General features: G+C 36.2%; 2 protein-coding genes across 5 annotated transcripts in view; both read right to left on the reverse strand.

Annotated features, from left to right (window-relative positions):
* TTC21B (tetratricopeptide repeat domain 21B) overlaps positions 1-15,446 on the reverse strand; it is a 38,726-nt gene extending 23,280 nt beyond the window's left edge. For 2 of the 4 annotated variants that reach the window (XM_040604423.1, XM_040604421.1), the window contains exons 1-13: positions 15,344-15,446; positions 14,987-15,116; positions 13,871-13,981; positions 12,438-12,604; positions 10,158-10,280; positions 8,039-8,196; positions 7,563-7,647; positions 5,955-6,053; positions 5,172-5,364; positions 4,076-4,173; positions 3,397-3,597; positions 1,426-1,555; positions 812-969 (exon numbers count right to left, since the gene is read on the reverse strand). In XM_040604423.1, the coding sequence (XP_040460357.1) occupies positions 812-969; positions 1,426-1,555; positions 3,397-3,597; positions 4,076-4,173; positions 5,172-5,364; positions 5,955-6,053; positions 7,563-7,647; positions 8,039-8,196; positions 10,158-10,280; positions 12,438-12,604; positions 13,871-13,981; positions 14,987-15,116; positions 15,344-15,364 (1,674 nt within the window). In that variant the 5' untranslated portion in view covers positions 15,365-15,446. Of the gene's footprint in view, positions 1-811; positions 970-1,425; positions 1,556-3,396; positions 3,598-4,075; positions 4,174-5,171; positions 5,365-5,954; positions 6,054-7,562; positions 7,648-8,038; positions 8,197-10,157; positions 10,281-12,437; positions 12,605-13,870; positions 13,982-14,986; positions 15,117-15,343 lie in introns of those variants that run through there. The other 2 variants (XM_040604422.1, XM_040604424.1) reach the window with 2 other exon arrangements.
* Positions 15,447-17,156: 1,710 nt separating this feature from the next.
* The window catches only part of LOC121092833 (sodium channel protein type 1 subunit alpha), a 103,322-nt gene continuing 92,738 nt past the window's right edge, over positions 17,157-27,740 (reverse strand). The window contains exons 24-28 of the mRNA XM_040604435.1: positions 23,673-23,726; positions 23,191-23,328; positions 21,399-21,503; positions 20,761-21,031; positions 17,157-20,425 (exon numbers count right to left, since the gene is read on the reverse strand). Coding sequence (XP_040460369.1) covers positions 19,257-20,425; positions 20,761-21,031; positions 21,399-21,503; positions 23,191-23,328; positions 23,673-23,726 — 1,737 coding nt within the window. The 3' untranslated portion in view covers positions 17,157-19,256. The remainder of the gene's footprint in view (positions 20,426-20,760; positions 21,032-21,398; positions 21,504-23,190; positions 23,329-23,672; positions 23,727-27,740) is intronic.

Genomic DNA, 27,740 nt, shown 5'->3' on the forward strand with positions numbered 1-27,740 from the left:
ACCAAGATGGGAGCATGCCTAGAAACTGGCAGGTTGTCACTTTTCAGCAAACGTCTGTCAAGAGACTTGGCACAACTCCAGACCTAATGAGTGCTGTGCAGAGTGTTCCCAACTCAGTGTTAATACTACATAAAGTTCCACTGATGTCAACAAATCAAAAATCCCATACTGAAATATATTACCCCCAAGAAATAAAACCCTGTGAGGACCACTGCAAAACAGTGGAAGTTTTCTAACACAGCACATAATTTACCAAATTAGCTCTTGAAGGGACAGAAAAGATGGACAAAAATGTAACATTAATGAAATAGTGCACAGCATATTGCTACTCTCTTAACATTTAGCATGCTTAAAGCAGCATGAGTTGTCCAGAGGTAACTACAGACCCATTTTGATCCCCTCAAGCATCCCTGTGTATCATTAGCATTTATACATCTGTGCAAGAAGTCCAGAAACAATACTGGATCAAATCTTCCAAGTCCTTCTATGTTGATTTTAAAGACTGTTGCAAGGTTAGTCTGGAAATACAAGTTCTGTTTATATAACATGTTTTTCATATTTATGTAAGGATTTGAGAAAAAGCTATAATTTCTTTCTTTTGGTTTCAAAACAATTTCAATATGTTGTATTAACGTATTAATTTTGTCCTGATGGTCACTTCTTTGATAAATATTCAGTTACCATGTTCATACAATCATTTAAGCTTGTAGTGGAAGAGTCGTAAGTAGTACAGTTTAAAAATTACTATATATGAAAACATATAGCTTCAGACTGACAGAATGAAATGGCTTCATTCTTTTGTCCAACTCACTTCAAAGTTGTAGCTCAGACAAAGTTCCAAGGATTGAGAACATAGTTTAGTATTGTTTTGAGCCAAATACACCTGGGCCATCAGTAAGTGTGCATCTGCATAAGAAGGATTCCTTTCAAGACAGTAATGTAGATTACTATGGGCTGCTTCAATATCCCCTAGGAAGTTAAAAAAGGTAAAGTGAAAAAGTAGTTGATGTGAAATACAGAGGTTAAATATAGAGTGTTTATTAATTATTCACCAATTTAATAATTCGGGATTTTTTAAATAAATGCAAGCATTTAGTGAATAAACTCATATACAAAGTATTATATGGCTATCAAATTAATTCAAAACCAGGTCAAAGTGAAGATATTTTCCTGTTCTATATGTCAATCAGTCAATAAATAACCTTTTTTGGAAGCAACAGATAAAAACCCCATACATTTATGTGCCTGTACAATTAAAATATGCTCATATAAATCACAAATATAGGTACTGCAAGTGTTCTTCACTTCGCTGTAATGCAGTGTTCTGCAGTGAAAGATAAATGTAATGATTTAAAAGTGTGAAACTAATTTTTTATATTAAAGAAGCTAGACAGGTGGATAGCTAATCATTCATGCAACTATTACCTGATAAGTATTTCACTTTTGCAATTAAAAAGACAGCTTGTTGAAGACCAGGCACAGTTTTTACCACGGTTTCAAGAACAGAAGCACAGTGCTTGAGAATTGGTGAAGAAGACTGCCCAGGACTTGCAGGCTAAAGGTAAAACAAACACACCACCAAAACCAATAAACCCCAAAACAAATGCACGCACGCAACAACCTCAGTAGACAGGTTTTGGACTTAGATTTCATTTTAAGTCTAAGTTTCACTTTAAACTTAAATGAGCAATAGCAAAGCAGCGTTATTTTCTTCAGCCCAAAAAGCTGAAAGCTATCATTGTGAAGAAATACAAAAAAATGTTTTAAATTTATGGGGGCAACTTCTTGATACCAGAAGGAAAACAGGACAGCTTCATGGACTTCACAGATGATAAAACAGTTCAGACCTGACATACACTGAAGAGTCAGTCCATAAACATTTGGTCACATATTCTGAATTACCACGCCAACCCATCCAACACAAATGGTAAAATGAACTAAATTTCAAGAGAGCTAAAGATGGAACAAATGAGCAAAAAGATGAGAAGGAAAGGGTCTGGTCCTGCCCCTCCCACCCTTACTTCATGCCACAGAACATATCCATACTGCTAAACCCAAACTGAAAATAGCAGCTGAGAAATAGCTACTTTCATGTAAACTGCTAGGACAATGTACCACATTTCAGTTGCTCGTTATCAGAAACACTGTTCATTTCCATTACTTTAGCTAGTTGCTGACTATTACATATAAAAAGGAAAAGGCAACCTAAAGATCATTCTGTTCAAGGCTAACACTTCCACAGGACCCATGCCCTGGGGAAGCAGTGATCCTCTACTACCAAACTAGAAGACTCCACCACCTGGCTAAACTCCTCACTTTTTAATACTACCAAATGCTTTTTTGCATTAAAATGAGAATGAAACTTCAGGAAAAGCCTATCTTTTCTTCTACAAATATTTATGTGGACAATAGTTCAGGAAAAAAAACACCCCACCAGTTTTCATCCCAAATAAAGAACCACCATTGGCATTAAGTACTTCTGGAATATCCTCCAGGGAAATCTTCAGCTAAGACACTACCTCATAGAATGACACTTCTTATTTATCTCCATCTGTGACACGAAAGTGTTATTGCTACTGGGACAGAACATAACAATGGATAACTACTTGTTTGCTGCTAGATTTTAAAATACATAAACATATACATATTGTACATAAACAAATACTTAAGGGAAAGGTCTATAATTAGACTAGAAATCTACTAAGGACAGGATACCAAAAGTCAGCTCCCAGCTGTTTCAAAAGAATAATCTATTTAAGGAAGACACCATTTAAAGAAACTTTAAATGTGTTTCTTCTGCTTTAGAGATGTCAGGTCCCCATACAATTCAAGTTCTGCACCTCTCTGTTGCCAAAACTAGCACAAGCAAATCCAGTCACAGAATATAAGCAATCTAAGTGAGTGAGATTTTTGTTTGGAATGAGTAATAATAACATTAAAAAAAAGGAGTATTCCAGATTTTTAACCAACACACAAAACCAAAACAAAGAAAGGTCATGTGTAGACTGAAAAGATACCCTAAGCTGACAAAAATATTTCAAGAATAGGATTGTCAGTGTGAACATCCTAGTTTCATATTGAGATAGCCCTAGTCACTGTATTGTTACAGTTTCCTGATCAAAAGAAACTAAAAATTTAAAAATACACACACAGTGCATTAAACAAATATCTCAGGTTTCTTCAGGTGACATTTCAACTTGCTCACTTCACAGAAGATATCTTTTCATAGTTATTTTGATTAAATAGTGGTACAATATCTTAAAATACACTTTTACTTCAAATAAATACATATTTTTTAAGAGGGGATATTTTCTAAATTTTTGCTTCATGATTAACTGATCTCGAAATGCAAGAGTAATTTCCATTTTCAGACAGACATGCTCTACAGCTGCTTACCTGTGCTGGGCAAAAATTAAGATATTCTCTAATGATTTCTAGCAAGAAATCAGGGTTTAGTTTTTCAAAATATTCTATACCAAGAGGAAAACCATGCAAAGATGAAAAGTGAGCATCCAGAATATCATTCAATAAGGCAATAACTTCTTCTTGTCTCTTCTGTTTTTTCATAGCTAGGACTGCACGCAAGAAAGGTAATTCCTACAGAGGAAAAAAAGAAAACCAGTAAAACATCCTCCATATTCCAGAAACATTCATCTGTTACTTATATAATACCAAACAGTTATTAGTGATAGCCATTTCTTCTTTATATTTAGGCATACTGTAACACATTTAGTATGTTCACTGTAAATAACATTGATGATCATTGTATCAATTATCTGTGCAAGAAGCACAAAATCCTGAAAATAATTAGTATTCCTTCCTTCTTAATGTTTCAAAAAACTTATCTTCAGATAATTTGCAGAAAGGCAAAGATGTTTTCGCTCTGCAAGCAAACAGCCCTGTGTTAAGCAACATCTTAACTTAGATTGATAGGAAGAAAACCTGAAATTTAGATTTAATGGTACTCCATTAAGAATGCTCTGCTCAGGTGACTGAAATATAGAAGATGAAGTAGCTAGTAGACCACAATTCAGATTATGATCAAAGTATTTTAATGAAGGAAGATGTCTCCTACCCCAGACTTCCCAATGGACTGTTGAATTTCATTAAGAAACTCCAACTGATGTTCTGCATCTTCCAGTTGCCCTTGTATTAGCTGACAACGGATAATTCCTGTAATATATTTAAACAATTTATTGCAGAAAACAAAGCAATCTTTGTTTAATTAATTCTAAAGCAAAAGATTGCTTTGTTTTCTAGAATTAATTTTTTCTCTCCTCAACCTCTTCATAAAGTGGTGATACGAGAAGAAAGAATAGACCAAGACATGGTAATGCAGATTTTATGTACTTAGAAATACCTAGGATAGATGATACACAACTGAGAGATTAATATACACAATACTATAAAGCAGTTTCATGGAAAGATCTCATCCCTCTTATATTACAAAGTTTAAACCAGTAAGTCTTCAACTGGTTCTAGTCTAAGTAGAAGCATCACAAAGTTTGGCTTCTAAGTTCAGAACAAATGGTGAAATAAAATTAAATACACACACACACACAAACCACTCCTACCACCTAAATTTTTCTTACTGCTTAAGGCAATCGCACAGTTAAGGAGAAAAAAACAAACACTGGAAAATCTGTGAAGCAAGTATGCCATATTTACACTCCATTGTCTTGACAGCAATTGGACGTCATAAAAATATTTTTTTTTTTCCAAAGAACATAACATGTCTGTCAAAACTATCACACATTTAGACTTGTTTCTCAATCTTATTTAGACACCTGTGTAGCCATGGACAGCTTGTTTTATCAGCTGCCACTGAATTTTTTATTTTTGTAGTGCTTAAGAGTTCTCTAGTTCTTAGATACCACAGAGGTGAAATAAAATCAAAAAATAAAAAAAATACAGCCACATCTCTCTCCTTATCATTACTTTGAGAGTTCTAATTTTAAAGAGAAGAGTTTCACTTTTCAAAAGACAGATCCAGTGTGGAGAAGCTGTTGCTACAAGGAAGACAGCGTAACATGAAGCAGGAAGTCCGGTCCAATACTTGTGTTCTTAACAGTTCCAGATTTTCCTAGTAGCAGTAGTAGGAAGACGTGATCAAAAAAGCATCGTCTGTGTCTTAAGACCAGTAAAATCCCAAAGAAAGCATAAAATCTTACCAGTTAGTGCAGAAACACTTGTTTCATCAAGCGTCATAGCAGTCTTGTACCATTTCAAAGCTTCTTTCACTTTCCCTTGTAAAATCATTTGGTAGCCAAGTTCAGTTGCAAATTCTGCATTGTCAGATGCCAAATCAGATGCTCTTTCAACTAAGGTTTGTGTATGTTGAAGGATGAGCTGGTTCCGGCCACACTAATGGCAAGAATAATCTTTAAAACTTAAGTTTCTCTTATTCACTTCAAAAAACACACTGAGCACTACTGTAGTAGCTGAGATAACATCTCATACAGGACTAATATAATCTATAGTAATTCTATACAAATTGTGACATTAAAGTGGGCTGGTTTCAAACATAAATATACATACAATACCACACAATAAGGAATAGTTGATAGTAGCTTTAAATGCTTCCTTAGAACAATTCTGATAAGTACAAAGAATAAAGAAACCTTCATTTTTAAGGCTGTTAGATTAACCTTGTCACTTTCCTACATTAAGAATATGGTTGGTGGACATTTGAGTGTATTGTCATTGGATACCTGTTTCTCATTCAAAAGCAAGCAGTAAAAACATTTTTGGAATGAGACGGCTTAAGTATTGTAATTCATACTTAATGTAAAATTTTAAAACCGTAGCTACCAAAGGTTACACAAGGTAATCTATTTCAATTGTCTGCAATCTTCTACTTTTTAGTAGACATTTAACATCTGTCTACTAGAAAATAAAGCAAAACCCAGGATATATAGATAATTGTGTGCTCTTAAGAAAAAAAGCATACTCACTGTTCTACTGAAAGCTAAAGCCATTTTACAGAAGAGCTGTGAATTGCGTGGTTCTAATCTGTCCAATGCTTTAATTAGGTCTTCCAGTCTTGCTGAAGCCTTGGAGAAAAAGGAGTAACATAAGTAACAGAAATAGCAGATTAGGAGAATTTAATAGTTTTCACTAAAAACTAGTCACACCTTTTACTGTGCAATATCCTGAAATTCAAACTCAGAAGTTTTCAGGGGTAGGAGTTAAGATTTATTCTGGCATTCCTAGAAAAATGCTTTGGAAATAGTGAAGTGACAAAGTAGATCACGTGCCCTCTATACGTGCTCTAGAAAAAGTGAAAGACTTGAACTGAATCTGATATAATGGAAGACTCCCAATAAAGCAAGACAGTCTGAGGAATCAGACCTGTCAATCTTGTTTGCGCTTCAGTGCGATACAGACACACAGGCTCAAAACCAAAACAGTTCCAGATGCTGAGAATTTTAACATCACAGTTTCTCAAACCATCTAAGGTATTTTAGGCATTTCTAGCATTACAATAATAAGGTACCTGTGGTTTTTTTTTAATACAACTTTAGAAGTAGACACCTGAATCATGTTTAAATATCATCAGGTTTTTAAATTTTTTCTAGACATGGGTCTTACTCATATGTAACCCCAGAATTTTGTTTACACCCTACCACGTGCAGCAAATTCGTTTGTGGTAGGCTTTATTGAACTGGAGTCTGCAATTGTTATTGCTTCTCCATATTTCCTATGATTGTGCGTAAATAAGGCTTAAATTTGATTATATATAAACTAATGACTACAGAGTTTTTTGCAATAACTAAAAATGTGTTAAACAACTTAAAATACCTTTGCTTTTATAACTTTAAAAACATCTACAAAGCACTCAGAACATTTCTTTTTCTGGTAAGTCTCCACTTAAATTATACCAGCATTTTTGCATAATGAGAAAAAGGTATTTAAAAATATGTAATGATTTCATGACAATTTTGATAAAGTGTTTTAAAGTTTCCTGAAAAACAGCACAAGCACCATACGTACAAAAATACATGTATATATCTTTGAGCAGAAAAGGATCTTGGGAGTAAGTTAAATGGAATTCTTCAAGCTTAAAATCCCCTTAGTAATTATCAAAAAAGGATGAACAAAGCACAGGTTATCCAACCTAACATAGCAGACTGTTGTTGACTACAACCCCCTTCCAAAAATTTATCACCATGAGACCCTCAGTATTTCCCTTAGTTCAGTTAATAAAATACTTAAAACTAATGGAAGGCTTACAAAAATTTATTAATTTATCAAAAGAGCATTTAAGCAGTAAAAGATTGCTTTGATGATTCAAATCAACATGATTCAATTAACTATCCAGAGGAGACATCCATTCGGCTTGACTCGTTCTCTGGAAAGATTGAGGTAAAAAATTATGTTTCCCTTGGCATCCAGAAAATACCCTAGCAATAAGCTAGAGCAGCCATTCGAGTCAGAATAGCTGCATCTACCTCTTCCTCCAGATAAGTAGTGTAGCACAAGACATAAAGAATAAAGCACATGTGGCACCTAGTCATTACAAAGACTGTGTTATGCTCAGCGGTGTGCTAATAAAAACTTACCGCAGATATATTTCCTTCTCTGCATAGATAATGCAGGGCTTCCATTCGTATGGCTTCTAAATTGAGGGCATCTTTCTGCAATAGTCTGAAGCCATACAAAAGGTGAATGTAAAGAAAACAAAACAATCTTTGCTCAATTACCTGTTTTATCCCAAAAAGGGAATAAAGTGACTGTGCAATACAAGTCAGAGCCGTAGCTCTCAATTGAAAGCACAGCTTTGTTACTTTATGCCTAACTCAGAAAAGATCCTCTTCCATCCAAAATGGATCCACATATAGATGTAGTATCCTCTCAGGACTGTAAGGCTGGGTTCTAACAAAACTTAATTGAGTTGAAATTTATTTTTTTAAAAACTGGTTTAACTCATTCTAATTAATTAAAAGTGAATAGAAACCTATCTCCTTTTGTTTCAAAGTGTTTTTACAGTGTAAACATGGCAAGAACACAATTAGTGGTGTGCTACTTCATACTCAACCTATTTGCCGTTTCAACTGCCTGCTCCCAGTCCTGCAAGGCTAGTTGTAGCTTCATTTTCTTTATGAAAGCAGGAATGAAGTTTGGAAAGTTTGCAATTATCTGGTTCACAGTTTCCAGAGCTCCTGAATAATTCTGTCGGACCTCAAAATATTGTGCCTAATGGAAGGAAGAAAAGTCACATCAAAAGCCTGTACACTCACATATGCGAGAAGATTCTGTTCTTCCATACAGAAAACAGGAAAAAAAGCTAGTGAGAAAAAAAAGAAGTCTTTCTTTAAGCAATATTTTTACTTCAGCACTAACCACAACTAGAGATACTGCAACAATCAAATAGCAAGACATGTAAAACCTGGTGTGCGGTAAGCACTCTATAACAAATGTAATTGCAGCATTTACAAGTGACTAGACAATTACGAGCAAGAAAAATACAGAGATGTAGCTGAAGAGTAAAATTGTCTTACTAGGTTTCAAATAACTTAGCCTCAAGTACTTCATAATTTTAGGATATTGAGCAGAACCCACAGATAAAACATTTTTTCAAACCCTGAGGTACACACGATCTAAAACCTACACTCAGTACATCTCTGTTCCTAGAATTAAAACGTTTTTAATTGTAAAGCAATTTACAGGGTACTCCAAATACAAAACTATTTCAGAAGCATCAAGTATTACAGTTTTAAATTAATTCAAGCAGAAATCAATTTAGGGCTTAAATCCTCCATTTTGACTTGATGCTTAAAACTTACCATATTCCAGGTGACTGTGCATGCCATTTTACTTCGTATTTTTGAGACAGAAATGGTGCAAACTTAGTAGTTTCTGAGAGTTAATTTCTAAAGCCATCGCAAGGCAGCTTTCTGTCTAAAATCTAATTGCAGTAACTAAATTTGAGATAAACCAGTAATTGAACTCAATAGTCCACGTACAGCCAAGTACACATGCCTAACCAAATACTATTGTGCACACTTTCCTGAACCTTAGTCTTCTTATTTTCATTGAAGAATTTTTTTTGCATTTAGCTTTAGAATACTAAACAAACATTATGTTAATCAGTAACAATGTCTATGATATAAACAAGTAGTATACTCTGAAACAGAAAAATGTGTAAAGAAAACAATTCATGCCACTCTCTTAATGAAATATAATCAAAACGAACACTTGAAATGGACTGATGATAAAAAAACCCAACTGTTAACAATTTTCATAGATGATCACACTACAGTTTTAACTACTACTTCTTTTACCAGGACACACAGTAATTCTGTAATGTGGACAGGTGTCCCATGCAAAAAGGATGAGATCACACATACTTTCACATTTTAAGGCAATTTTAAACATTATTTCTTTACATATGTAATACAATAATAAAACCAGTTTTTCTTGTGTATGTAGTAAAATCACAACCTCAATATGAACTAGACTGACTGTATTTAACCTATACCTTTCTTTTTTATGTTGGTGTCTAATGGACCCTGAAGTGTCATCTCGTAGCTAATTTTATTCCAAGAAAAAAAAAAAAAGAGAGAGAGAGAAAAGAACATCATTTTAACATACATAAAAGAAATACAGATGTGTGGGAATAAGTAGTTATCAGCTCCAGTTCATAGAACTAAGAAAAAAAGCTGGAATTTGTATTTAGTGAAGCAATATCTCACTGCAGCAATGTTTTATAGTAGGGAAATGTAGTAATACAACAGGAGTGCCCCAGAAGTTCCTAATTATGTATATGGTAACAGACACAGTTACCATTACTGCAACCCAGGCATGCGCCTTTGTCTCATTCTACAAATATGAACCTCAGCTACTTGTTACATTTAACTACAAACTATGTAAAATGGGCTGTGTACCACAGGAAACAGAAGTGTCAGTATATTTTTATTGCGCTGCAAATCAGTTTGTTTGCTAACTGTTCTATACTCCTTTAACAATTTAATAAATCACTTCAAACTTCATTTCTGCTACACCCTATTATTTTCCTCTGAATAAAAAGGGTATGACTGAGCTATATTTCTATTTGGAAAAGCTCACTTATAGATAACTCTTCTCAACATCTCTCTAATCGCTCTACAAGACTAATATGACATTTAGGAAGCATTAAAATAATAGAGTAAACTTACTTTACCAAGCAGAGCAAAAACATCATTGCCTTCCTGCAGTGCTTCATCAAAGTATTTCACAGCTTTTTTAATGTGAGTTTCTTTCCCACAGGTGAGATCAAGCCATGCTTTCAAAATCAACCCCTGTAAACAAAAAATAAATTGGAATTCTTCACTAACTAGTTGGTAAAAAAAGTATACTAGATACAGTAACAAGCAGAAATAACCTTAAAATAAAATAGGACTCAAAGAAAAATGTATTTCAAATATTTAAAATATATATTTGAAATTATAACCAGTCTACAGTATAACCTAAAATATTAGCAATTAATTCCAGCATTATATTAATCAAATAACATATTTACTTACAGGATTAAAAAATCCCAAACAATGGCACTGAACTTTAACACTCTCAACAGACAGAACAAAACCTTGCAAAAATGATTGCATAAGACAGAAAAAATATTTTCTGCAAACATTGCTGCAGATTATTTTCTTAAGATTTCGTTTGTGTGAGACATTGAGAAGCATATGGGGTGTTGAAAATGGAAACTTGGGGTTTTTTTTTCTACTGTCTGATTACAAAGAAAAAGTCATGTGCAAAGGGCAAAGATCTGACATTTCTCAAATCCCCAAGCGTATTATTAAAACAAAAAAACCACAAACCTGGAACTTCTAAAAGGTAAAAAAACGTCTTTTCATTGCAGGAATTATTACTTGTAATTAATTAATTTCTCTTACGTGTTCCATACATTTAATTATAGCTTAAGTAAAACAAGTCTGTTTTGAAGTGCTGGATCATTTCATTAAATGATAATTGCCATAAACCCAAAAACTTAGATTGTAAAATATCACTAGCTCTTTTGTAATACAATACTAAAGGAAAGGAGCCATGTATTTAAAACGCAAAGGTTAGTTGAAGAGCCATATTTTGTAATTGCTAACAATCAGGGCCATGATTTGGTTACACAACAGAAAATGGCTGAAATTCAGAGTCAAACATTTTAAAAAGATGGAAGGCAATTTACTTTTATCTAAGATACTTTATGTACTCCTTATCAAAACAAACTGTGTATACCAAGTAAACCGCATTTTACTAAGTTTATGCACCCCTAGCCATCTCCCAAAAAAACCCAAAGTACGCATAACTTTGTATCGTCAAACTAAGAAAAAAGGATTAGCATAAATTTAGAAAAAGAGAAAACTATTTGCTTTCTATGTTTTTAAATTCTAATGCATATTTTTATGTATGTGCATGTCCCTCTGTAAAGAAAATATTTCAAATCCATTAAATAGCTGTTTGAAAACAAACTCCAACTACTACAGTTTCAATATGCGAAATTACAAATACTGCTATTTTACCAAAATGGCATATCCTTAGTCTTTTTAGAAACTAACGTGTTAATGCTTTGTGATGTCCTTAACTATTTCTTCATCAGTAAAAATTAGGTAGTACTTAAAAATAGCTACCAATTTTAATTAATAATCGGTGATAGTTCAAAAGCTAAGCTTTTACTTAAATTCCTAACAATTTCAGAAATTAACGTTTAGAATAGTTGCAGATTTCTAACACACGTACTATCCTATAAACAATGAAACTGTATATTACAAATTAAGCAATGTACTGAACCACACAGAGGAACAATGCAGAAACAACACTTGTGTTTAATAGTAGTGTCATAAGAGAACAATTACTCATTCAGTTTTAAGAGCTCTGCCTCGAAGATGTCCAACTACAAAAAAACACACCCATTTTTTTTCTCTCCTTGAATTGAAGCTGACATCTCATCTAAAAAAAATAACACAGTAACATCTGTATATAAATGCAGAAGACACTGCTACATACAACAGTTACAGAGATTCAAAAATAAGTTATATTTTGTAAAACCCTAGGCAAATTTTGCCTTTAACAACTGGCAAAAATTTAAATCCCCGATCCTCTGGGTGTTTTTTAGTCTTCAGATTCAAAACAGATGTCTCCCTCTAGTGAGACTATGACACTTAGTTTTTGGCTGGGAATTATGATGCTCAGTATCAAGTAGCAAAACTGGCGGAATTACGTATTACTTCCATTGGTCAGTGCAGACCTCTCATTTCTTAAGTGAAAATGAATACTTAGTAGACACACACACACAAATCATTATGGGAATTCTATTCTGCCCTGTCAAATGAATTTGTGACATTAAGAAAGTATTAGAACACAAAACAGTTAAAGGAAACCTCCAAACAGTATCAGTGCAATAATCCTAGTTTCACAGTATATGTGGTCCTATTACTATTTTACATAGGAAAAATAGTTACCTCTTTACCACCACCAGAAACTTTGATCATTCTATCAACATATTCACGGGCTCTGTCCTCACGACCAAGATGCCACAAAAACAAGCCAGCAAAGTACAGAGCCTGCTGTCCTGCTGTTCTACGTTGCTCCTTCATTTTTGCATCCAATTCTAGAATAGCATCTCGATCTGAAAAGGTTTTGTTCAGAACTTTTTTTGATAGCATCTCAAAATATTACAAAAGAGCAGCACATAAGCCAAGGGCATCCAAAACAAACATTGTTTTCTGTATTATATACTGGTAAACACCCAGACAATCCCTTCTAATTAAAAATATTAATCAGGTACAAACGTAAAAGACAGAAAAGGGTCTCCATCAACATGGCCATTTCTGCAAGAATCTTGCTGATTGTTAAACATTAGATTTGTAGCCGAGACTTCTGCCAGATAAACGGAAACTTTATTATAAAGTTCACATTTATACCAGTGTCTGCTAAACAAGTAAACAGTCAACTGTAGAGCAGCCCTAAAATGCTGAACAGAAGACAATTTAGCTCCAGAATCTCTAGAAAATACGTGACGACTTTCTTAACGCTAAAGTTCATTTTCTTACACCCTCATCATTATTGTCAGTTGCTCTCATCAGGTCAATCCCACAGAAAAAATTCATTTGATGTGTGGGACTTACCGCCAAATATTTTCTTTTGCCCACATTCATTCCTGGTACTTTTTGAGGAGCCATTAAAACCCAATGTCTGACTTACTGCCATGACGTTCTCAGAGAGTCTTGAAATGCATGATAATTTTGCTGCTCTACAGTATCAATCCTCGAGGACTCAATTAAGAACGATGTCATTAGTCAGAACTGTTTCACACCATACTGGTTAACAAAATTGTCAGTAACAGTTATAGATCTACAGAGTCAGGAAAATACCAGGGCAATAGTTCCATGACAACTCAGTTTACCTGATAAACCAACTGTGGTTTTGAGAATATAATCCTTACCAAAATAACCACAGTTTTTAGATTGGAGAAAGGAATACTGATGTTCATAAAATTCTTTTCTCCATTTCTAAGGTCAGGATAACTTGCAAGATAAAAAGGTACAGCTTTAATGACTTCTTATATTGCAGTTCTGCTCAGAATTACTGATATCAGACAAGAGAGAACAACCACCACAGCAAGTTGAATGCAGGGTTTTTTTCATCATGGTAGACAAGTCAGATATCTTTTTTCAAGTGTTTTATTATAACATTGAGTCTTACTCTTAAGAGTTCTGTGTTTTGATATTTCTCTTTACAATCTTGATAAGTATCACTCAGTTCAGTGCTAGATACTGTATCAAATGCGAAGTTAGAGTATACCTTTTTAAATTAGGCAGAATTAGTCTACAACTCTCAGATTTCTCACACACAGCTGCATAAACATGAAGCAGTACTGTCTTAATGAGCATACCTGGATTAGGGCTCTTTTTATGGGCATAAATCAGAGCCATCATTGTACAAAGTGACACCTCCTGTTTGTTTTTAATAGCCTCCAACTGTCGAATACCCTCTTGGATGTCACCTAGTGGAAACAAGTGCAGAATAGGCTATAATATTTTTCAAGAGAGACTGTCAACATCAAATGTCAATCTGACAATTTTTTTCCCTCTATCTTTTCTTCTGTGTTTTTGATAACTTTCTTCATAACTTCCTTCATTATTCACACATTCATTTTCACTTGTTTGTGCAAGTCTTTCAGACACAAGAAAGAAAAAAGCATCTCAATGCAGAGAACTTGAAAGGAGTTGTGTGCTAGTTCTGCCAACTGCCATAAAGAATAATCTTTATTATTTGTTTTACACAGGGCACAGAGCAGCTCTTTTCTTTATATAGCCAGGATTTGTGCCTTGTTTGTGCAAATCTTTTGAACATCAACAGAAGAGACAGTATCTTAAAAAATAGGAACATGTGACTGTAAAACAAACAAAAAAAAGGCAGCACATTTGGGAACAGATACACCACCTCAAACATCTCTTGAATCCTTCCTAGCCTACTGCCACAGCTCTCCCCCACTTCGGGTTACTTGTTCGTATTCTGTGACATCCCTGAAATCCAGATTTAGTGAAATAAACTTCAAAACAATTTAATGTACACAAAGATCCTCCCAATAGGTATGAGCTGTCAAGGTCCTCTGAGGCAGATGGATACAAAAAATTGGATACAGCTGCATCGAAGGGACAAGATATAAACTGGAACAAGTGAATTTATCTTTACGATGCAATGCAATAGGCATTTGGGCAGAGCTTAAATTCCCGCCAGGGAACCCGTTTACCTGTCCCACACTCATGCAACCATTAAAAAAAAAACAACTTATTATTTCTGACTTCAGCACTATGTGGTCTAGATCAGATTCAAACTGCGGGGGGCAGGTGGGGCCGTGGAAAGCCGTGGTGGACCACATTCAGACTCCATAACATTACATTCTTTCTGTCTAGACTAAGACCGACTTTTGTGACGCAGGGATCCCCTGCGCTCGCGTGGCGGCGGGGGGCCGGGGCACACGAGCAGCCCCCCAGCCCCGCCTTACCTGCCCTCAGGGCGCCGTAGGCTCGGAAGAAAAGGAACACCGGGTCGCTGCCCAGCCGCGCCAGCGCCTCGTCCGCAGCAGCCCGGACATGGTGGAAGTAGCCCTCTTGGCAGTAATAATTGAGCAGCGCCTGCGGGAGAGGCGGCCTCGGTTCACCCCTGCAAACGCTTCAGCCCGGGACGGCAGGAGCCCGCGCCCACCGCCCCAGACCGTCCCCGCCCGGCCGCTCGGCCTCCTGCCCAGGCTCCACCGCCCCCTCCGGCGGCCGCCCCCCGCCGGCCGCAGGCCCTGTCCCAGCCCCTGCCCCACGCCCGCGGAGAGGCCCGGGACGGGACGGCGCCCGGCGGCAGCGCACACCTGCTGCACCTCCACATCCATCGTTGCTACCCAGCGCCGATGGCGGGAGCTCCGGAAGGGCGAGGGGGAGCCCGGCAGCACGGCGGCATTGGCTGCCTGGCAGGAGCGCCCACTGCCATTGGCTTGGCGGGGAAGGAGGCGGGAGAGATACGGGAAGAAAAACTTGTGGGAAATGCCGGGACGCGCGCGTCTGTCGGGAGAGGGGGGGCGGGACCAGCCGCAAGGTGGTCTCGTACCATTGGGTGCGAGGCGGAGGGGGAGGGCTTGAGCGCACATTGGCGGGCGGTGCTGGCTGGGGGCATGCGCGCCCTCTGTCGGCGGAAAGGGGCTGGCTCGGCGGCTCTCCCACAGGGGTGCTCACACCAGCGGGCCTGTCCCGGCCTGAAGGCCGAATGGAAACCCTCAGGAATTTTTTTTTTTTCATTAGGGTTTTGGCTGGAAATAGGACGAAGTGGCCCACACTTCATATGATACAATGTATCTTAATACTGAGCACTTCAAGTTATGTAAAGCTTCTCTGTAGAAATGAAATAACAGTGGGGTAAAATCAAGTAGGGAAAGCTCCCCCCACGTTCTTTCCTCATAGGGAATTACAGAGTCACAAAGACTACTGAAATTCAGGTTTCCCCCTGGAGACGAAAGCATTCTGAGCCATCGTCTCTAGACACCAGAAACAAACAACCTTTGCTAAATAACATTCCTTTAGAGTGGCTGTGTTGTCCATCCAACATGAGAGCTGTCGATAATGCCATTTAGTGCAAGGAGGTGAACCCATCTTGCTCTGAATTGGTGGGTGAAGCCAGTTCTTTAGCAGAGGGTGCTCAGAGTAAGCTTCCCTGAGGAATTTGTGGCATGTGGCACTACTCCGTTACACGCTCCTCGTCCCCAGTGTTGGGACGGTGCCAAAGAAGCCATATGTAAGTGTGTTTGGTTTTCCTTGTTGGCCAAGGTGATCCTCTAAAAGTCCCGTTATATTTAAGTGACGTGTTACTTATTCTGAAGTAACATTTTGGCTCCTGTAACACTGAAAACCTAAAGCAGGTGTGAGAAACGGGCGTTGTGTGTGGCCACGGCCTGTGAGCTGCGGTGACGCCGCCATACTTCTCATTTATCTTCAAACTGTTTCCTTGAGAAAAGCAAAGTTTGAAAAGCTGTGTATAGAACACGAAAAAATATTATTCCATTTACTACCTTATTTTTGAAGCAGACTATTATTCTTGTTAGCTTGTGAATAATTTATTTACTTCTGAAGGTAGTCTTTTGAGGCATATTTTGTCTACATATTAATCTGAAAATACTGATCTTTTCATTTTGATACAGCTTTCTGGAAAAATTTTAGACTTTTTTGTCGTAATGCCTTTCAGAACAATTTGAAGGAGAAACATTTTCCTCCCTCAGAACGTTTGTGACGCATTTCAGGGACGATGCTATGAAATTTTGTTTCTGCATTGGCAAGAATGTAATGATACGTTTGTAAACTCATGAATGCTCCTGCTTATTCCTGTAAATACTCTGAGCCTCCCGGGACACACTCAGGGCAGCTCTGGTATTTGATGGTTGAGTACCCCACTGCAAGGCGCTGCTGCAGGAACTTACCAAGTTGCTCAGAACAAGACTAGAATCATCATGCTCAGTGTCTAACACGCATTGAATTAGAAATTCCTAGTTGGCCACTAAGAAGCAAGTCCCAAGGATTTGCTTATGTGGAAGAACAGTGTAACTGGCTGTGAAGGTTTTCAGTATCCTCTCATTCTATGGTTTTAGAAGCGTACCTTTTTTATATTAATGTCAGGTAATAAAGACAAAAAGAACATACAATAAAAAATGTAATCTTTATTATTTTGGCGCATTAATAATGTTCTTTAGCATCAGTTAGGGTAGTAGTAGCATTTTCCTGCATGCAGTTCACTAATACAGTATTAGTCAATAATTTTAATAAAAGTAATCTATACTTAATTTTCCTGCGTAAGAAACAAAATGTCTTGATGTGTTGGATTATACAATTTTGCTACTTTCTCTTTGTGAAAAAATATTGTGGACCCAAGACAACGTTTAGAACTGTTCTAGTGCGGCATGAATAAAAAAAAAAATAATCTGTGATTAAATATGAGAAAAGGTTAAGGACTCTGTGAAAGAAAGTTTGTATATGAAAACTTATGATGCAGGCACTGCTTAGACATTCAATTTGAACATTACACCATTTCCCAACTGCAAAAAGCTGTAGATTTTTAGAAGCAAATTATGAACTTACTTCACATAAAGTATTGACATGTTTGCAAATATTGTAAAAAATAAGAACCTACAGCTATCCATTCTCTTAATTATATCTTGTTCTCTGAAGTTCTTCTGTGAAAAAGTGCTATGGACAGAAAGTAACAAAAATGGTGTGACATCAACCCGAAGATAAAATTCACTTCTTGTTTTATGTACATAATGCTGAAAAATAAAATAAAATGATTTTTACAATATTTATATTTGCTTATAAAATCCTAATATTATTTTCAACAGGTTTAGTAGTTTTCAACATGTCTGTACAGTTTGGATATACCCTATATGCTTTTCACTGAAAATTCAAAAATTTAAAACAAATAAGCTCCTAAGTAGCTGCAAAATATTGCTTAATGGTATGGAGGAATGAGGTCTTGTTGAGTAGTTTATTCACTTAGCTCTGACGTATGGCTTCCCATATTTAAGAATCCTGGACAGTCAAAGGAACAGCAGCATAGGCAATATAAACATGCACTGATAGCATCCAAACTATCTATAATGGTAGATAATACATAATTTTACCTGTTGAATGCTTGCACACTACACTTATTGTGGTACATATTTGATGCAATAAATGTGCTAAGGTCATTATCTGTTTGCTCAAACATGCACCACAGGTTAAAAATTACTATGTACATAGCAGAGGGCTCTTCATTGACATGTACAACAACATCAGCCTTACTGAGAGTTGAAGATGGCTAAACAATACTGCAGGATAAAGCAGAACAACTTTATAAAGGGCTCTTTTTGATCAATTTGGAGGGCCGAGGCAGATTCATTTAGTATTTGTATGCAGAAAGACATTTGACAAAGACAAAATCTGTGACTCCAGACCTACAAAGAATTTTGCACTTTCTGAAACTTAATGATCTGTGCAAAAAATAATCCATGTCTACTGTTCTTGTGAGTTATAGGGGACTTTACAGGCATACCAAGACTTGTTTGGACATGATACAACATGAATACATTAATTAAGCACCTCAAAATTTATTTTTCCTTTCCAGAAACACTGTGCTAAAAAAAAAATCTGTTTTTCTTTGTGACTTAATGTTATTTTCATGCATGATCTATAAGTGCAGCATGCCTTCATGCAGATCTTTTCTGTGTGTGTATTAGTCGCATAATAGAACACCTGGCCCTTGTACCTCTAAAGGTGTACTTACCCCCTTCCCCAGCAGAAGCCCCCTTTTACAAAAATAGTCACATATAATAAACAACATATGAATAAAAATAAGATGAATCCACCAACACAGATTTTTTAAAAATATGGCGTATGTGGCAGTTGAAATGCAAACAGTGGATACAATTACCGTATTGTTTTATGCTAAACACACAAATTTAAAGGTTTGCACCCCTTTAACTGGTCCCTACAGTCTGAGTAGCCATTTTTTCTCTCCTCTTCAGCAGTGTCAGCTGGTAGTGAGAACAGTAACCTCCTGTCAAGGTTGTTTCCCCGTATCACAGTCACAGTCACTGACAAGGGGTCACTGTCTTTTGGATAGGCACTGACCTTTAATGTACAGTATATTTGTAAAAATTGTCAGTTTGGCATAGACCTCCAGCAGGAGTCCTGTTGACACAAACACATGATCTCCTACAGGCTACAAACTATTTTGCACATAGATGATTTTCTTGCTATTTGCTTTTATTTCTGAACATCTTTGTCTTCCTTTTCATGCTTTTCTTTGACTGGCCTTGTTACGCGATCGTAAGAAGGTGGACAAACTGCTGTTGATGCGGTTATATCAGTTTTCTCTGTAAATGAGTTTTCATTTAACTTGTCAATAAGGATTTCATCTTTCACACCCTGACCAGCACCTCCTTCAGCTTTGTTTTTGTTATAGATAAAGGAAGCTTGTTTTACTGTTCGTTTTAAAAGGTGACGTCTATAAGCCCGTTGAATAATGACAGCAGATACCTCCTCCTGTTTTCGTTTTAATGTAGTTGTAATTGGTTCATAGGAAGCTTTTGAAGGATTGGATGCCATAAACCGATCTTCCATCTGTATTCTGAGGGCATCCATCTCCCCACTTTCCCCCAAAACACGCTTTGTGAAAGCAAACAAGATGTCCAGACAGTGAATTCTGTCACCGCTTACCATGGGCAGATCCATTGCAATAAGCTGGACTTTGTTTGGTTTGGGTAGATGAAGAGGAGGCTCAAGTGCTGCTGCAAAGTCAGACAATTTCTCAAATTCCATAAACTGTGTTGCGTCAGGATCAAACTTCTCCCAGACTTCATAGAACATCTCAAAGTCATCCTCACTCAAGGGTTCAGCACTTTCTTCAGTAGCAACACCAAAGTTCTCCAAAATCACAGCAATGTACATGTTCACCACTACCAGGAACGATATGATAATGTAGCTGACAAAGAAGAAAATCCCAACGGAAGGGTTGCCGCAGTCTCCTTTAACGGAGCTCCCTGGGTGAGCTTTGTTAGGGTCACAGTCTGGCTCCCCACTGTTAAGAATTGGGGCTAGCAAACCATCCCAGCCAGCAGACGTGGTAATTTGAAAGAGGCAGATCATGCTGTTGCCAAACGTTTCAAAGTTGAACATGTCATCTATACCAGCTTCCCTCTTGACATAGGCAAAGTTGGACATGCCAAATATCGCATAGATAAACATGACCAGGAAGAGCAGCAGGCCAATGTTGAACAAAGCAGGAAGCGACATCATCAAAGCGAAAAGCAGAGTGCGGATTCCCTTAGCGCCTTTAATGAGGCGCAGGATTCGACCGATTCTGGCAAGTCGGATGACTCTGAATAGTGTGGGGGACACAAAATACTTCTCAATCATCTCAGCTAAAAACATACCTAAGACAGAAAAAAATAGAACCAAGACTCAGTACCACTTAATCTCCATATCATGGTAGCAATTTAGAAAAATAGCTTTAAAATTTGTGGTTCTATGTAGCAATTAAAAATATTATGTAGATTCCACATTCATGATTTCTGTTGTAACAGTTATATGTGAACATGCAACATATGTTGAATGATGGTAACAGTTTTCATGGCTGGATTAGGTAAAGTATTAGTTAAAATGAAAATCTGCATGATTTATTTGTAAAGTTTGCCATATAGCTGTATACAAGTAAAAGTTCACCCTATATTTGTTTTACCAATTTTTTAGTTTAATAAACAAGACATACCTACTATTGAAAGGATGACAACTACAAAATCAAAAATGTTCCAGCCTATAGTGAAATAGTAATGGCGAAGTGAAATTAATTTCAGGACACATTCTCCAGTGAAAAGAACAATAAACACCAGGTTTATCCAGTACAAAATATTTTCCATTTCTTCACTCTGGTCATCAGTTTCTACCATCATGGTAACCATGTTAAGACAAATAAGAATCATGATGCTGATGTCAAATACTTGCTGTGTCACAAAATCAAAGACCATGCCTTGGAATTTGTTCTGAGGAGAAAAGAAAAAAAGAAACATCCAATACAAACTGCAGTTGTTTTTCTTTTCCTGTTAGAACAAAGTAGAAAGACACACGTGGTAAGGCCTATGAGACTTCAATAAAAATGTGACTAGTGATTTAAGTAGAGTGGTCAAAGTGAATACAACAGCTTACTTCAACCTCCTTTGTTTGTATATTCATACATGCAATGGTTGCAAAGGAGAATTTTTTTTTTTTTTACTCTTTTCATTTTCCATGTTTCCTGACTGATACACTAGTTAATGATAATTTTCACATGGGCATATTTCTGCTCTCTCTATATCAATAAAAAGATTGTTTGTAAATAGCTATTGCTCCGATGTGTACAAATAATTTTACCCCTGGTCTTGGTATAGGTTTTTGTGGTTTTTTGGATCCCAGCTTTTTCATTGCATTGTAGTATTTCTTCTGCTCTTCTGTCATAAATATGTCTTGACCTCCAAAGTAAACACATGAAATCAAAACTGGTTATAATCACATTTATATGCAGTGTCAAAGAAACTCTCAAAGAGAAATCTGATTTATTTAGTTAGTTAGTTCATGAAAATGCAGAAGCCTGAACTGGCAAAAATCTCTTAGCTATCAAATGCAGCTGTCTGCAGTCTAAGCATTTAGTTGTCTGGACATCCATCTCACAGAAACCAGTAATGCAACATTTTTCTACAGGTATTTCCCTTGAACTCCAAAAAATCCTTTTCAGTACATCTTTTCATTTATAGGTAGAGATACAGAAAACAGCATCTGAGATAAACTCAGATGGCCTGAGCTGCTCACTACTGTCACTCTTGAACTGTGATTTTAGTGAAACAAAGGAAGTAGACAAAGTCAGGTTTTCAGTACACTAATGTGTTGGTGCTTTAGGTATCTCTAGTTTAGCAATCACAAGATTAGCATTGGGTCTTAAAGTCTTCAAGTTTTTTGAGATGTATTATCAGACTTTGGAGAAACTGAGCTCCTGACACTGTTAACAGAAAAATGTTCTCTTTTAAGTCTTTTATCTCTATTAGCTTCCATGTTCAATGATGTTCCCATTTGCAAAAGCCAAAACTGGCCTTTGGAGTCTGACAGTAAAGCTAAAGAGAGAATTATGGGTCTTTCATGGCAACCCAACCAAAATCCATTGCCCCTAGTAACTTTCTCTGTAAGAAAAGTTTCTTACAGAGACAGCTTGAACGAAAACCCATCAGACTCCACGTGTTTCTTGAAGTAAATTTTTTCCTGGAGAAAATATATGTAACTCCAGGAATGTCTATGAACACATAGGATTGGATGCAGGTCTTGTAGGTGAGTGTTTGGGAATCTTGAAGACATAAGAATGCATGCACTGTGCACTGGACAGGCTCCCTAACCATATACCTCTATGCCTCTAGCATGTGCAGCTTCCAAAGATCTTACCTAGCATCTCTCATTAGTAACAAAACCAAAAAAAGTGATGAAGTCCAGTAAGGTAAAAATAAACTAGCAATTAATAGCTGCTTTCAGCTATAGCGTAGTTCTTTAGGTTTCAATACCTAATCTATTTACAGAAAACAATTTAAAAATGAGCATCTGATACTCAGACCAGCTGTACCAGTGAAACTATCTACATCTGTACTATGACACAATAAAAAAAGGCCCCAAGACAGTTACAAACCACTCCTGTTCTGAATAGTTTCAGATCATTCAGTTCCATAAAATAGAACTTGAAGACTTGGGATCACTAAAACAGCATCTGTATTAGTATGATGAAATAATGCTTTATTTTTCATAACCATGTAGCCATTTTTTTTCATGCTGATAGAATCACTACAAATCAAGAAGAAAAATGTCAAGAGATTATGAGAGGTTTAATGTAGAGGCCTAAATCAGGGGTCTAATCATATAAGGAGATTCCGTGAAGTTTAGGCATGGAAAAGCAGATTATTTGAAGAAGATTAAACTGGACATTGAAAACAGAAGGGTTTGTCCCATTCATTACAATGTAAATTCTTATGACATTAATGTATATTACATCTTAGTAAGATTTTATATGCTAATATACTTCAGCTTTCTCAGTTTTGAACAAACCTTGGGTGTGTATTCTATATATCATGCACCTGCAAAAATGCAGTATTTTAGAATATCTTTAGAAGAGAAATGAAACAATACTTATCTTCTTTTTTTGCTGATTGAAGTTATCAATAATGACACCAATGAAAAGGTTTAGGGTGAAAAAAGACCCAAAAATGATAAAGATGACAAAATACAAGTACATGTACAGGTTGTCTTCATACTTGGGTTGCATTAATACCTAAGAAAAAAAAGAAGTGAAGTATCATTCCTAAGATTTCATGTGAAAATTTCAACTAAACAAGTGGCAACCTTGTGCAAAATGTCCATAATCTTTTGTGTCTGGACGATACTCCTGTCACTTATATTAATGTATTTTGTCCAGTCAACCTATTACTGACAGCGTCTTGCAGTTTGCATTCAGTTTTCCACAACTTGTTACAGCAGAATGTCATATTAGTTAATTCAATTTTGTTTCATTCTATTGCAAGGATATTAATTGCTTTTGGAAGATATATAAATATACACTTGTTGATAGACGGACCTCAAGAAGAAAAGACAATTTAAAATATTTCCAGTACTTACATCTCTCGAGTCAATAGCTGCGTACATAATATCCATCCAGCCTTTAAATGTAGCCTGTAAACAGTACACAACCTTTAAGCACAGAGCTTGAAGACAATTCATATAATTATTTCCAGCAACTGAGTACAGCATCAGGAATAATTAGCATAACATGAGATTTCTAGATAATTTCATCTCAGGTTTCTTCACAGCTGCTCATAGGATACACTGCTGTGTATCCCTCTATTTTGTCTCTATATATGAATATTCTAAGCAGTAACTGTAATTAACTTATTTCTAATTAATTATCACAAATGATAGAATGCAGTATCATTTTAGTGGACTAAATGTTGATCAAGTCATGTCAGCTGCAAAACAGCCTTATGTAACTGAGTTGCCACCAATGAAGACTGATGTGTAGTCCCTCCTTCTCCAATCAGTCAGAAAAGCGGCAACGAAAGGGAACCAAAAATTTGATCAGCTCAGAAAATGTATTTTCCTATCAATCAGAATTTTGATTTTGCTCTACTTTGAAAGTCATTACCTGATTTACTAATTCTATTTTCACTTTAAATATATTGGATTGTGTTTTACAAAGGCTAGATCCCTCAGATATGTTCTGGCATAAACTTGTAAGAAGAAGATCTGGTTTATGTGCATGAAAGACTTAATGTGCCTCATAGGTTGAGCATTTAGTGAACTTTTATAACAATTTCCTCTGCCTGAAATCTGTAAATTTTTTATATTTGATAGTGAGGTGTAGATTGCTTCACCTGAATGTTCAAAACTGAAAGTAATTTTCTCTGTTATAGCAAATAGTTCTTTTTTTGACTAGGCAACACCTCCAAGTAGAAATTCCTCAGTTTTTAATCCAGTTGTGCCCAGAATAAAACAAAGAAGTGAGATAGTTCTTTGTAATTTAATCCCTATTATAATTTTGCTAAACAAGGCTGCAGATCATTGGTTGCTTCATATTCCTTGCCATAAAGACCAGTCGCAGAAACAAGTCAGGAATGGAGCTCTCTTCAACCATGGTTCGTGCTGTACCTCCATCATCCTGAGGTTTCATTTCTAGTGGCCGTTTCAAAAAGGCTTTGTTTATGCAGCATACAAGCAGCTGACATCATCCTGAAGTGAACTTAAAATGAGAAGGAATTATTTTCTTAAAGGAAAAGAGGTCCCTTACCCTTTTGAAACTGGAAAACTAAAAAGAGCATGATTATCCTGAGATACAAATCCAGGATGCAATAACTTTCACCTCCTGGGGCCAACATAGTAAGTAGGAAGTTCGGGCAATTTACAGTACAATGGTGAAATCAAGGTGTAGTATCAGAGGACCAATAAATCTGGAACAAGTAGAATCTCAGCTGAAGAATTTAAAGTCCTTGGGGAATATTTGGACTGCAAGGGATTAGGAGTGGTAGGATCAGCTTTTTTTTTTTAATGGAATTCCTAATTTATGTTTAACCTGTTTTCAAAGACTTTTAATGACAGACACTCCGCAGTCTCATAAAAAGTATTTCTTCTGGCCCTTGTCTTTATTATTTCCTAGTATCTAAATCCTTCTGTAGCATTTAAGACTGTCACTTCTCATAATCATTGCATATCTAGAAAACAGAGTACTAATCATCCTTTGTGCAGTACGCTTTACTTATTTGCAAACCAATTGTTACTGTCTTTCTTCTTTAGGCTGTGATCACTTCCTTCTGTCTTTCCACGTAGACCTTGTTTTCCAGAACTGTGATCATTCTCATTATTTTTCTCTAAGCTTTCTTCCACTAGTTCAGCTCTTGAAATCATAACCAAAACCAGACTTAGTATTTCAGCTGAGGTCTTACAAGGGCTAAATAGGGAAGGATGATTACTTCACATCCTACAGGTGCTACTTTTTTTTCTGTCTTGGTACATTACCTGGAATGTCATAACTTCAGTTGAAATCAGCTGCTCAACCTGAAACACTAAATGCAAATAATGGGCATACTTTTACATCAGAAAGATGATACAAATTAAGCAGTGGCTCTTCTGCAAAGTGTGCACCGTTGCCTCAGGTTCAGACACACGATGATCCTTGCATATCATCCTCTAGGCAAAGTAGAATTATTGTTTTCTGTAAATGGAATTATGTAGCCTAGACTAACTACAGTGAACAGAAAAAAACCCGAAGTAATTTAAAAATACTGAGCTTTGCCATCATTAGTAAAGTACTCTTTTATAAACTGACAGTACATTTCAGCTTGTACTAAGAAAAAGAGCTGAAGAACTGAGCTGTTGTGTGCTTATTATTATTACTACTATTATTATTAAAAGGGCAACTTGGAAAGAGAGGAGGTGGAAAAATATAAATAACATTACTGTTTTGCAGTTCAAAATATCTAAAGAAATTAAGAAAAGAACAATCCCCAAATTTAGTTAAAATTAAATAATTTTAATAATAAAATATTCTCCTTCATTGTATTTGTTTTGTGCTAAATCCTTCCTGAAAATCAGTAGGCATCAGTGAATATAATCATTATGCAAAACCATTTACACTAGTTGAGGGCTTAGCTGTGAGAAAATGGTTTCTTAACTCTGAAAACAGAAGCATCAGCTCAGCAGGAGAACTTGTAATTTTAAAATATGTTACCTGAACAATAGCAAAATATGCAACTGGAGGTTCAGTGTCAAGGCATCACATTTAGTGAGTATTACCTCTACTGCATTTAGTAGAAGCTTACGCCTGCTCATGTTAGGCTTAAATTTATATGGAACACATTTTCTTTAACAGAAGTAAGGTATTATTTGGGCATTTGTGCATACTGAATAAAAAAATCACACAGAAATATGACTAAGAGATCAAATTCTTAGTTTCCTATTTGTATATTCAAATATAAAAATATATGGTTTCTTCTCAGTGATATGAAATCAGGATTAATTAATTGATTTCAAAGATTACAGCAGTGTAACTGAAATCAGCATCTATTCCAAATGTTTTTCCCCCCCAAGGGAATTTGAAAGACATATTCAAATGCAGATTCAAATATCATTAGAAAAAACAACATAAAGCCTCCCATCTACTTTACTATTGTTAAAAGTACATATACTTTTTTCCCCTGATGAATAATTTCTAATGAAGTTATAAGTAATGCTGGAGTTTCATCACTCAATTTCTTTACCAGAAATAACCACCAGGAAAATTCACATTCACTTTTGGAATTACAATAGCATCTGGCTTTAAAATACTAACCTGCTGGAACTTTGAAGCCATCCTAACCCTATAGCCCTAGAATTCAGCTTCTGATTCTTTTACCCTACACTTCACAAGATACTTTTTCTTATCTTTATTAGTAACAGCAGAATAATATAATATTGTGCTTTGAGACCCACTGGTTTACCATATTTTATCCCGGTAAGCAGGATGTATGCTTACCAGCAGGATAAAAGCAGTACTCTGGGAGATTTACTTACCAAAGAATCCAAACACTAGCTTCAAGTTAAAAAGGCATAAGGCCATAAAATTATCAGGGCAGATGCCACATCTCTCTGTGTACACCAACCTCTTCCTCTTCACTCATTGATGCATGAAAACTGTGAAAGGAATTTCTCCAGCAGACCTGTCTCTGCTTAGACGCTTTTCTTTAGGAACAGAGAAATACTCAAGCAATTTTAGACCCAGAAATTAAAAAAGAAGTTTGCAGATCCACACAGACCAACAAGAGCTATGCTGCATCACAGAAGAAAAAAATTCTTATAGAGAGAATGTGTACTTATATGACTGATGCCATGAATATTTACACTCCAAATGATTTAAGGATTCTGGAAAATAGTGTCTGATCAACAGTGTCTATAAAACTTGGTTATATCAATGGCACATATTGTTAGCTTGTATTTTTGGACAGAAAGCATTATAACATTGGTATCAATACTAAAGATTTTCCACGCAGATACCTCCCCCAAAAGAAAAAAATACCATATGCAAACCAAAATTAGTTTATGTTCTTTGCTTAGGTCCCTCATTCCAGAAACTCATTGGCCATCGCCTCCAAGGAAACACATGAAAAAGCTTGTCAGAGAGTTCTTCTTGCTTAAAAAGCTGCTACCACACATTTCTAA

The sequence above is a fragment of the Falco naumanni genome, chromosome 8, assembly GCF_017639655.2.
Source record: "Falco naumanni isolate bFalNau1 chromosome 8, bFalNau1.pat, whole genome shotgun sequence".
In the NCBI taxonomy this organism is placed as follows: domain Eukaryota; kingdom Metazoa; phylum Chordata; class Aves; order Falconiformes; family Falconidae; genus Falco; species Falco naumanni.